The sequence below is a fragment of the Xenia sp. Carnegie-2017 genome, unplaced genomic scaffold (assembly GCF_021976095.1).
Source record: "Xenia sp. Carnegie-2017 unplaced genomic scaffold, XeniaSp_v1 HiC_scaffold_19, whole genome shotgun sequence".
Taxonomy (NCBI): domain Eukaryota; kingdom Metazoa; phylum Cnidaria; class Anthozoa; order Malacalcyonacea; family Xeniidae; genus Xenia; species Xenia sp. Carnegie-2017.
In genome coordinates this window covers 10,875,475-10,888,094 of record NW_025813481.1, presented here as the reverse complement: position 1 = coordinate 10,888,094, position 12,620 = coordinate 10,875,475, and the positions used below count along the sequence as shown (strand labels likewise).

Here is a 12,620-nt window from a genome sequence, read left to right as displayed (position 1 = left end):
AGAAATGGTGCATCTATAGTGTTGGTCAAAACGAATGAATCTTGTTGAGCAAGTTACATCATGGTCGCCATGTTGCATGATTTTGACAAAGAAATCTCCTAATTTAAATGCAAATGTCATCCAACATGGCGAAATTTATATATTTCTCTCATTCCCAAGGGAATGATTAATTTCAAACACAAATTATTTTATTAAATCGCTTGCTACTCAACTCAAAACTTTTGCATTATTCTTGATTTGCAACTAATCTTTTGGGATATACCAAATGATCCAACTCACCCACACTGGCAAGAGTCCACGATAGCAATAATTAAAAATTGTTTTGTATCATTCCTTCCGCATGGCTGACGTGAAAAACATCAATGATACGAGTGTCAATATCTACAATGTCCACAATAGAAATGGCCATCGCATGCAACTCAGTAAAAGATCATGTAGTTTGTGTGTCATCCTTGTCAATTGCAACTATTCTGCAAGAAAACTACATGTTTTTATTTCTCAAACATATTCATCCATAGCTAAAAAGCAAGTCATTAAAGTAGGATCTTAAAATAAATCCGCGGATGACAGAAAACCAACTTCTAGCTCTGTCATTTTTAGCTCACCATAAAGAATGTACTTGTCATTGCTATCTTGTTTGTAGTCAGGCATTGTTTACATATGCAGAATTACCAAAGACCAGACAAACTGTTTATAACTAAGCAGGGCAATTCAAAAATGGCAGTAGCTTATTAGCTAGTTTTGAATATCTGCTTTCTTTCGCAATAAAAACTGTTTGGCCTCTGGGAATTGAAAACATGTAATTATGACTACCATCAGTTCAAATGCAAAACCATTTAACTTAATAATATCAGCGTTATTTAAATCGGTCCAAGAACGTATTTAGCAAACAACTTTGAATTAAGTACATTTAAAGTTTCATTTATATTAAAAACACATCCATCGCAGTGTTTTAATTAAATCGACAAAATTTAAATGCCTCGAAACTTTACAAAATCAACAACATCTAAAGAACCACCCTAACAAGAAAGCTAAATTACATACATTATCTTTTTTACGATAAACTTGTTAACTCGGATTGTATGAAGAATGCATATTGTATATCATCATTTTTTGCAATTTTCTTCAATTCGATGAAGCGCTATGGTTAACATTTTCTGCTTCTATAAAGAATTCACAATCTTTTAGATCGAGCATTTTTAATGCTTTATCCAATTTTAAGCATAAATAGTATTCCTTGAAATCTTCATAGTTACCATTATTGTCATACTTATAACTATCGTCGTCATCATCACCATCATCGTCATCCTCATCATCAATTTTGCACACGCCATATGCAAATGGCCGCCAAAGATCTTTTCCATCTTTGAAATAGACAAGAGTTCCTGAGTCACCTTTCTCCAGAAATGAAGCACTACTCTTTACCTTGACGGCATTTTTGAAAATTGTCGTTGAAGTAGCGTCAATGTAAGAAAAATTTCGTTCAATGATAAAACCAGTGACGTGATTACTGGTACGAACGTTTACAAGACCTTTATTGCTGTTTGCTGTTTTGTAAAGCTCTTCGTTTATTTCTTTGAAATTTAAAACAAGATTTTTCATATTATCTCCACCTAGACGCTGAAAATTGTCTTTATTTCCAACTGGAATACGCATGATATCTGCTTCACTGTTAAACTTACTAACAGTGTTGCAGGGAACAGTACTCAGTTGTATTTCCTCTTTGGAGTTGTGTGGATGGTAGAAATAAATGTTAACATCATTTCCATTTCTGGTATTTATTACATCGGTTATTTTTGAAACATCATTTTGTAAATCTTTGGTGTCACAAGCAACATGCGCGCAGGTTAATGCATAGTAATTTTCATTTTGACGACAGAACATTGTCAAGGCACCGCAACACTTATTGTCATCACTAAATTTCTGCGACAAATTTGATGAACTATTCCTGGCACGAACATGACCTAACAATATAAACCTGGATGATGAAGATGATGTACGACGAAATTCGATGAATGTTGAAGCTTTCCATCCAAATTCTTTATCGATCCTTTCTTTTAAAATTTCTTCATAGATTCTTTCTTGTCCATGAACTGTGACATACAGATGTTCAAATGGCATGTTTTTGTTTTTATCTTTATTCACTATTCCATACGCTCCATGTATCCCAAAGACACTAAAACGTGCAGAATAAAGAAGGACGTAAACATGTTAAGTTGTTTGAGTTTCATCACATGCTGCAACTGTTTACAGACAAAAAGAAGATTTCAGTGTCTAAGATGCGGAAGAATGGTTTGCTGGAAATGTTTTGCATTGAGGTGAAACAATTTTCAAAACTGTGTATAAATAAAGACAAAAAATGGTTAAGGAAACCAACAATAAACATTTCTTTATGTATAGTTCTTCATATCAACTATGCATTATTAAAAATTGCATTGGTATGTTGATTAAAATGTTTAGCTTTCAAAGAGGTGCTATCAATACAGCATAATGAATTATTTTTCCTCATAGCTGTAGATAATTTAACGACCAAAGAATTCTTTACACATACAATCTTACCATTTGAATGTATCGTGAATGTCGTCTCGAACGTTGTAATCTTCATCAAGAAACATATTTTTGAAGACTTCTTCATTGTTCGACGAAATTACACATGGAAGGCAGTCTAGGTATGACAGGTCAAAAATTGAGCCGCTATAATTTATATAAAATGTAACCAAAGGTTATATTTAAGTGCATGAAACAAAGAAAAAAAAAGTTAAGGATATTCAATTAATATATATTACATTTAATTAGAATATCCATTACTTTCCAGTGGATGCTGGCACTCCTTTTTTTCATCCTTTCAATGTTTACAGTAATACAAAAAAATCAAAGCATAGGATAAGTAATTAAATTTTGATGCAGTTTTACGCACGTGAGAAATATGTGGCTTAGGCGAGCTTTGATCTTGGTTATGTTATATGTATATGATAGTATAAGCATGTCCTATTCTACACTTTTTTACAAACACTTTGATAACTACCGAGGGTGCTATACATATACCTTGTAAATATTCTGAAGCATCTCCAAAGCAAAAATTGGACAAAACACGAAATAAAGTTTTCACAGTAGAATTTTTTTCGGTATTTCTTTTCCAATGTTGAAGGACTTGAATTGCTTTTTCTTCCAATTCATATTCATCGTGGTTTATAATGTCTAATTTATCACCAGGTATTACTAGGTTTCTCTCAAGCTCTTTCCATTGAGTACTTACTTTTTTACCAATTTCATGGACAAGATCATCTTTGGGAACACCGATCGTTTTTCGAGCATCTTTATGTTCTACATATATACGTATTATGCATGAGTTCCTATGGATTGCATTTTTAATTTATGATCACTTTTAATTTTAGTAATAACATGACTAATATAGTTCTAGATTTTATATGAATAATTAAACTTTATCTTTAGATTCTACGTTCGTTGCATGCCAATGTCGTTGAAAAGACTTAATTACTTCAATTATATTACTCATATTTTTGCATAGCGATAGAACATGAAGTAACGCAATATTTAAGGACTACTGCTACAAACGCTCTTAACGTCAATATACATTGCATCCAATTATTTCTAAACAAAAAGTACGTGTTTGTGAAAGCATTTCTTATACATTCACTTTAACACAACTGCTTACGAAACAAGTGAACATATAAAGAATTCCATTTAAGAATAATTGCTGCTATTTCAAACTGCTGCGTTTGCCTTGAGAATTCACGAGCCATGGCAAAGCAGCACTTAACTAGAAAGCATTCGCTTCTTTCGTGGTTTGGTAGATTACATACAAGTCAATAATTTACACTCACTTTCTAATAATATTTCCATCACCAGTATCGTGTTTTCAACAACAAGGTGCCCATAATCGCCTTTGACAACAAAGTCCTTTTTAAAAGAAACTTTAGAATATGCTAAGAATCAATACAAAAATGTTATGCTCCATGATTAGAAACAAATTAACCACGGGAGACCATATTGAATAGCTCAATATATTGCAATTACCTTAATATTTTGCCACGTCAAACTAACTGACGAATCAAAGATGAAAAATTGCAGTAAAAATGTTCTACACTGTATTTGAAACAAACAAAATAGCCATTGGTAGATAGCATGAGTAATACACAGAAAAAACACAAATTGGTGAACGTAATAATGGTATTAATAACTTTTTCCGCGTTAATCCAAGCGCATTGAAATTCATTTGGCGAAATACTCTCCACTTCTGGTATAGGTTTTTTATTTTCTGATAAGCAAAATCTTCTCATATTGCAAGGTTTGATAGTTTCAACAGTTATATCACTAAGAAACTTGCTTATACAGCAAGTAATACATCTGGTCAGTCAATCAAATTATGAAATATGGACATGCTCGTGAGCACTGAGTTTATAAACATAATAATATATTGAATATGCACAATCGTACGTGATCTTTTATAGGTTTACAAATTACAATTATAGTAATACACTTGTTAAATTATAGACTGTACGTTCATGATATTGTTTACGGATCAACCACAAGTCACCACTGTCACTGAATATTTGAGCAAATATTCTTTACCATAACTATACGAATCCTCTGCACTAAACCATTGTGTTTTATAAACTTTTTAAAAATATCATCAAACTTCTAGAAACTTTGGGTCAAAATTCTTACTGTACAACTTTTTCACTTAAATAAATTGATTTTCTAAATAATTAAATTGTGCATTATACAAATCTATAATAAGTTTACAGTTTATTTTCTAAATCCAATAAAGTGAAAATTACTTATGTGATTCCATACCAAGACTGGTTGATAAATGAATGCAGAAGAACAGTTTAAGAGTTCAATTCTTCACGTGACAAAGAACAAAGATGATTCTTCTTAAAGTACTTGCAGTTCTTGAGATCTAGCATCTTCAAAGCTTTATCCAATTTTAAACACAAAAAGTGTTTCTCGGGAGTTTCAATATCATCATCGCCATCATCATCATCATCATCTATTTCGCACACAGCATAAGCAAATGGCTGCCAATTATTTTTTCGATCTTTGAAATAAACGAGACTTCCAGAGTCTCCATTCTGTAGAAAGGAATCCGTACTTTTTACCATCACAGCATTCTTGAAAATAGGTTTTAAGTTTCCGTCAGTGCAGGAAAAGTTTCGGTCACTAATAACACCTGTGATGTGATTACTTGTACGAACTTCCACAAGACCTTTATTGCTGTTTGCTGTTTCGTAAAGCTCTTTGTTTGTTTCTTTTAAGTTCAAAGAAAAATTTTCCAAATCATCTCCACCGAGATGTTGGAAATCTTTTTTCTTTCCAATTGGAATATACATCATATCAGATTCACTGTCAAACGTACTGACCGTGTTGCAGGGAAAACCACCCAGTTGTCTTTTCTCGTCAGAGTTAGGAAGCTGGTAGAAATACTTGTTACCATCATTCTCATTTCTAGCATTCACGTTATCAATTATTATCGAAACCTCATTTTCTTGACCAAATGCTTTTGAGACAGAAAGTTGGTCTGTAACACAAGCAACATGTGCACAAGTCAATGCATAATACATTTCTTTTTTGCAACAGAACATTGTCAGAGAGCTGCAAGAAATATCGTTCATGTGAGAAATATGATTATTCCGAGAACTATTGCTATCCTGAATCTGTATGTCGCCATTTATTGGCAAGATACCATCCTTAGCACGGAGATTGGATGAAAATAAGAACTTGCGTTTCTTCCGTTGTTCACGCCGGAATTCAATAAACTTTGAAGTTTCTAATCCAAACTTTTCATCGATCTCATTTCTTAAAATATCTTCTGATTTGTTTTCCTGGTTATCAACTGTGACATACAAATGTTCATATGGCATCTCTTTGTTTTTATCTTTATGCACGATACCATGGGCTCCAGTAATCCACAATATTCTAAAAAATATGGATGACAAAAAATCATAAAAAGGAATTATCAAAATTATTTTATGGTCAAGTTTGACAGTTATTGTGTATGTAGTCAATATTGGCATAACCAGCCTTAACACAATATAGCATACCACTTTATTATTCTCGAAAATTTTTCTCCAGTTCTCTAAACAAAAAATACTCACTCTTCTAATTTGTTATGGACCTCGTCTCGAATGTTGTAGTCATCGTCCAGAAAGTATTTAATCCATTCAGCGAAAACGATTTCTTCCTCTGAACTGTTTTCATTGGCATTGTCACCATTATTGGAATCATCAACATAACCTGGGCCTAAAATTAAGATAGTTAAACAACACTCGTCTTTCTCACGCTTGAGAGTGTTCGCAGTATTTGAAAATGACATTCTCAACAGGCCAAAATTTTATTCAAATCCATTTAACCGATCACCATTTTACTCATTATATCATTTCTTGTATAGATAAATAGACATGTTTTATATCAAATGCAAACATTTAAAAATCTCCTTTATTTTTATTTAGAATTACTTTGATCTACATCCTGTTCATGATCTACATCAATATTACATCCATGATCAACATTGGGATTTAAAATGTGATCTAAATTCAATCATACCTTCATCTTCAATAGCTTCATAAACTGGCTCAAAGTCTTTCGTCTAAAAATTAGAGCGTTTAATTTATAAGCCAACTAGTGCTGATTTATGCCCTATGGACATGCATACATAAGTGTGAAATGGCTTTCCCTGAAAGACACATTTTAATTTTACCTCCATAAATCAAGCACTTATTACATATACCAGCTATCTTTTAAGGATATAAGTTTAACTTTACAAGTGATAAACTTGATTAGCTTCTTAAAGTAAGTCTATAAATAGGCAAAGTCTTAGCCAAGTTGCACATGAGTTTTGAATTTGTTAAATACTTGGCAACAATACCCCAAATTTATGACTGCTAAAACTGTTTCTTTTAACAGTATTTTTACATCTGAAGCAGTGTATGTTTGTTTTAATCAAATACAAAATGTATTTTCTGGTAAAGTGTTTATTGCTTGTTTCTCTTAAAAATTTACATGATTTTTAAGTTTAGAATACATTAGCTACAGGTCAGAATACATACACTGCAACAAAAGCGTGAGAACAAAAATATAAATAGCTACACAAATAGCTACGTTTAATGTTTCTTCCACTTTCATCAGCATCGTGCCTTAGCAAAGCAAACTCTTCCTCTACATGATGCAATATTTACCTTAAAGTACAATGTCTCCGCTATTTGCTGTGCCTGCTCTTGTGTTACACGTTTTGTTTTGACGCACTTTGCAAGTAGAGCGAGTATAACCTCTTTTTCTGTCATTCTTTTCAAGTCTCTATTCATGCTCTCGTCATCAATACTTAAAGTCTCTGAAACTTAGGTAATTAATAAAGGTAATTAACACGGGAAAAAAGCGCAAGCGATTTTTTAACATCAGGAGTGACTTGTATCAAAACATATACCAAAATTTCCCGACCCACTAAAGCGGTTATATGAATAACAAAATTACTGCAATCTGGTTTTTTTTTTAAATATATCAATTGGAGAAAGCCAATTAATTCATGCCAAACCTTAAGGTAAATAAAAGTAATTTTTTATGTTTTTAACTTCTACTTTAGTTTTGAGTGATCGAGTTAACTGTCGCAAAGTAAAGCCTGAAAATTTGGATTAATTCAACTTTTTATGCTATGTACCATCTTGATCTTAAAAAAAGATCTAATGAAACTATCTATTGCAAATTTTTCATGTACAATAAAATAGAGAAAATTGCTTTACAAACTACATCTTCCTTTCCATCTTCCTTTCCGAAATGGTTGTATTATCATGTTACATGAAAAATAATGTACCTTAAAGTTTTTTAATTCAAAGTCAGGCATCATACCGTCACAATCGCCTTCATCCTTTTGTTCCCTGATATCCATGAAAGTATACTGATAATTATTGATAATGTATTTATTATAGCAATCTTCCATGATCTTCCATGATCTAACAGTTGCATAATCGTAAGCACGATCTATGTCGCTCTGAAAATAAGAGAGTTTCAACTATAACGATTGATATGCTCGGAGGAAAATAAATTCTTAACATACACACGATCATCCATAAATCTGACTAATGATGCTCAATTGCATAAGGAGTTTGAACACAGATACAAATTTTAAACAGCTTACAAAGCGTAATATTACAGTGTGTTGATGAGAAAATGTTTCTAATTAGTACATTTTATTGTGCTATGCATTATTTCCTTGAACATTGTACATATATTACCTCTTCTATAGGTCGTATGATTGTGAAAAACAATATTTGCTAGGGGAAAACTTACACTTATGTGAGTCGCAATGCGCGTTATTTACCCATTAGAAGCTATTAACATTCGCTAGTCTCACTCAATGCAAGAAATCCTCTAACCCCAACATATCTAATCGGCACAATTCCAGATACCCGGCGTGATTTGATGACTTCCACACCTTATAAATGCCCTTCATGTAACTCATACAACCCTCTAATCCATGAAAGTTTTTTTCAGTTTACAAACTGAATCTTTCACTCATAGTTCAGAGAAGCTCATTAGCTTTTGAAACTTTTTAAAATCTGTCGTGTTTTTATCCTAGTCTAATTTTCTTTGAATTTGACAAGTATAAATAGTGTATGCATTCATACTTTTATATTGTGACTAAATTCATATGATTCTAAAGATGTCTTTTGTCAAGACGAAGTGTCGCCATTAACTTAAATCAAAATTAATATCAAATGGCGTTGTTTCTGCTCTCTTAGACTCTTTCTCAGTGTATTTTTATAATAAGGAGAAACTAAGCTCACATCACTCAAGTCTTCATATTTAGGGTTGAAAATTTCAAGTAAATTGTGCACTATATTCAAGGGAGCATCCTCTGTCTTTAGAAGGCGATAAGTGACATCTGTATTAGATTCAAACTCAAAATCAATTCCTTCAGCAATTAGCTGCTGGGGGAGTCCAAATTGTTTATGATGGATTGTTACTTTTGTTTTTTCGGCTTCAGAGCATACTAGAAAAAATTTGAAAATATGTTGAAATTGTAATACGAAATAAAATTTTCGGAAGTCAATACTTCTCAAACAAATAATAGACAGAGAAGATATACACTGACTACAAAATAATACAGCATGAAATCAGAAATTTACTTGGCGTGGTGATCTTTAATGTGAAATCGTTGAGGAATTCACCAAGAACCGTAAAGTCACTCTGATTTCCTTTGAAGTTGACAAAATATTGCCCCCTGTTTGGAAGAGCTTTTTGAAATGTGACAAGAACATCAGTTTCTTCCTGGAAGTGAAAAAAGAAAAGAAAAATACTCTGGTAAAACTAGTATAGTGTAGTCCTCTCATGAAAATCAAAGGGAAAAAACAACAACGATGAGCTATCCGTTGAAAATAACAAAAACCTGACCAAGACATTTTTGTTAGGATGCAATCCTCTTGTCGGGTATAATCAATGTGTTTTGATGAACGAGACCACAGTATTTTGGTACTAAAGTAGTGTTATCATATTATTGCGATTTGTAGTATCGTAAAGAGCACTTACTTTACATAAAGCTCTTGAAGGCACTATTACTTGGAATGCAAACTTTTGCAAATCTAAAAAAACAAACAGATCATTGAAATGAAAATCAGTGCTCTCTAATAGTCAAAAAAATTAATGATATATTTCAAAACTAACATTGCGTTTAATTGACTCAAGCTGGGCATGGTATAAACATAAATTGTCAATTCACATACCTCGCTTGTCGTTTTTTTCAAGTGCCTAAGAATTCATAACATATAATTAGCTTTAGATTTTTTTACTAAATTATAATAGCATTTTATCAGAATATGTACCGTGCATTCTTCAAAAATATTTTTTGGCAAGTAGCCAATTTGACCTCGGAATCCGACATACCACCAATGATTATCACTTTTATCGAAAATTGCCACCTCTTGTCCTTTATAAACTGACAACGCATCTTCGTATTCGCTGTCATATCTAATTAACGTTTTCTCTCGAGATTTGATCTTTATGGCTTCGTCAGTAACAGGCGCTGCCAAACAATTTACAGGCACCAATCCAGTTTCACCAAACCGAGTGCTCACCTTCCACCAGTTTTCATCATTTTTGTCAACAACGTTCAGTAACTCGTGTTCTTTTACTGATAGCTCATTATCAGCACTTTTTTGGAAATCGGATAAAACAATTGCAACAAGAGGCATTGCTCAGCTATAGTAATAAAATAAATCAAAAATACTTTACATCAAGGCGTAAAGTTACTGTATACAATGAAAATGGCCCTTTCCAAGCACCTCTACATACGTAGGTGTATTGCTGGAAAGTCGATTAAATAACTCATTCAATGTTGAAAATGTTCTCCTTCCCCTAAAAGATATATGCTGCAGTTCGCCTACATCTATATATTGCTTAGCTGTTTTTATAATTGAGGACATACAGTTTGCACAGGTTAACAAGGTCAAACTTTTATTTCAAATAAATATACGTTCTCGTTTCATAAACGAAATTGGGTATTTCGTTAAATTTTTCTTTAAAACATATATGAGTTCTCCTTTCATAAACAGAAATTGGGTATTTCGTCAAATTTTTCTATAAAACATATATGAGTTCTCCTTTCATAAACAGAAATTGGGTATCTCGTCAAACTATATTTTAAATATATATGCGTTCTCGTTTCATCAACACAAATCGGATATTTCATATATGAAACCACACTCAAGAAGTTCTATCTGGAAAGCAGCGCTTATTGAAAAAACTTTAGACCTTTTACTAGTACTATTATATCTTACACAATTTTTTCTTTCAACTTGAGACGTTAAATGCAGATTGTGCACTTTTTACTCATGCCTTATTTTGGAAACCACATTCACACATATAGACCCGTCACCAAAACTTCGAGATACAACGTTTGATTTCTAGATTGTTCAGACGAAGATAAAACGGTGGTTTACCAACACATGACACTATTCTGCAAATTTTACAAGCAAGCGGAATATTACTTAATCGAAAACAGCAACACTTCAAAACTCTTTTATGTCAGAGCTTGCACACCATGGAAGTCTATACCATTATCTCTATAAGCGACTTAACTTTATTTAACTAGTTTTTTAACTAACATCCTTGTACAAAAAATTTAGAGAATTTTTTTCCGGTAAGTGATAGACAATACATTACATCATTATAGGATAGTGTAGCACGGTCTCCAGGCTGCTGATTTTATACAAAAATTTTAAAAATTAGTTTCCTGTATAAATATGCGTGATATTTTAGCTACATCAGAACAAGGAAGTTGTTGAAGTTCAAAAGGAGCAGTTTTAAAGGAAAATTTAGTGACTAAAACAAAAATTATTACATAAGGAGAATATGTGCTTAAACTTGTATAAATTATATATAGGCTGATACAACTACATGTAAGTATTATGCCAAATATGGGCAAGTCTAGCTACACAATAATGTTTTTTAAAAACTGTACTAATTGGGTTTGCAAAATACAGGACGTTGTACCGGTTGTTTTATGTTAGTGAACACGTTAAATGTTATTTCCTGATGAACTTTGATGCTGAATATGTGGCAAACTAATGAAACGACGTCGTAATGAATTTGTCGGAATATATATTTTACTAATATTTCCCGTTGGGAAATATAGAGCATCCCTGCTAAAGTTAAAAATTACGTCTTGCTTACATTTTCAACTCACGATACATGTAAAATAAACAGTTAAAAAGTTAAAATACAATAGAAAATGCAAACTAAACAATTGGATTATTACTTAAGGGAAATGAAGTGTATTACTGAATTGAGTCAACTGATAATTTATTGCGACAGTCTAACATGAGACGGACAAACTGGGCAGTAAAAAATGAAGCAATATCAATATTAGCTACTCAATTAAATAAAACATATTTAATGGCGGAAGTCACGGCGCCGTCTCACGTTAATTTTGTAAGTAAATCAGAAAAGCGTTACAATAAACTATTGACAAAAAGTCTTATTTTAGATTTAAAAGTAGTCATATTTTAATAAGACGGAATTTGCAAGTTTCGCCTTACGAACAACATACATGTATAGAAATTATCAACAATGATACACTTACTTCTTGTTAAATAGCTTTATACATTCTTCTGACAGAGTTATCGCGAGAATCACGGTATATGAAAGCTGATCGTTTGACACGAAAGATGACATGAATAGAACTGAGCATTTTAGAAGTGCTCAAAACCATTTACTTCAAAAGGAATGACGAACTGCGTAGAATGTAGGGGAATTCCGACATTTTCAGAATTAAAACGGAAATAGTTTTGCAAACAGCGAACACCTAAATATTTAGCTTCTTGACGCTTGATCGATTGCACTAGATTTAAATTGCTAATCTACAGCAGCTCAAACATCATAGACAAAGACTGAAACAATATCAAAAGAGTCGCAAATTACACTACAGTAATCAGAATGAAGCTGAATTGGAAAAGAATATTTTTTGACAGTTGGCAAAACATACACAAGCTTATCTGCTTATGTCATTGACTAACGACATGTTGTACCAGCCACCTATGGTATGGCTAGGTGGCTAGAATATTGCTACTCAAATTTGTTGTTATGTAAGACATTGTCGGAAAAGAAGG

At 32.4% G+C, this 12,620-nt stretch overlaps 2 protein-coding genes across 3 annotated transcripts; both read right to left on the bottom strand.

Moving 5' to 3' along the window:
- Positions 1-783: 783 nt before the first annotated feature.
- On the bottom strand, positions 784-3,951 carry LOC124438609. The gene is made up of 4 exons (XM_046988787.1): positions 3,846-3,951; positions 3,046-3,324; positions 2,560-2,665; positions 784-2,176 (listed from the first exon to the last, which is right to left on the bottom strand). The coding sequence occupies exons 1-4, from the start codon at positions 3,862-3,864 to the stop codon at positions 1,126-1,128; spliced, it is 1,455 nt and encodes a 484-aa protein (XP_046844743.1). The 5' UTR covers positions 3,865-3,951; the 3' UTR covers positions 784-1,125.
- A 305-nt stretch (positions 3,952-4,256) lies between these two features.
- LOC124438968 lies at positions 4,257-12,293 on the bottom strand. 2 transcript variants are annotated; one of them, XM_046989162.1, is made up of 11 exons: positions 12,095-12,293; positions 9,837-10,212; positions 9,738-9,762; positions 9,544-9,596; positions 9,144-9,285; positions 8,802-9,007; positions 7,864-8,005; positions 7,200-7,357; positions 6,568-6,610; positions 6,120-6,264; positions 4,257-5,940 (listed from the first exon to the last, which is right to left on the bottom strand). In XM_046989162.1, the coding sequence occupies exons 2-11, from the start codon at positions 10,203-10,205 to the stop codon at positions 4,854-4,856; spliced, it is 2,370 nt and encodes a 789-aa protein (XP_046845118.1). In that variant the 5' UTR covers positions 10,206-10,212; positions 12,095-12,293; the 3' UTR covers positions 4,257-4,853. The 2 variants fall into 2 exon arrangements, with proteins under 2 accessions (XP_046845118.1, XP_046845119.1); XM_046989163.1 differs by having other exon boundaries at positions 7,200-7,351.
- Between the last annotated feature and the right edge of the window lie 327 nt (positions 12,294-12,620).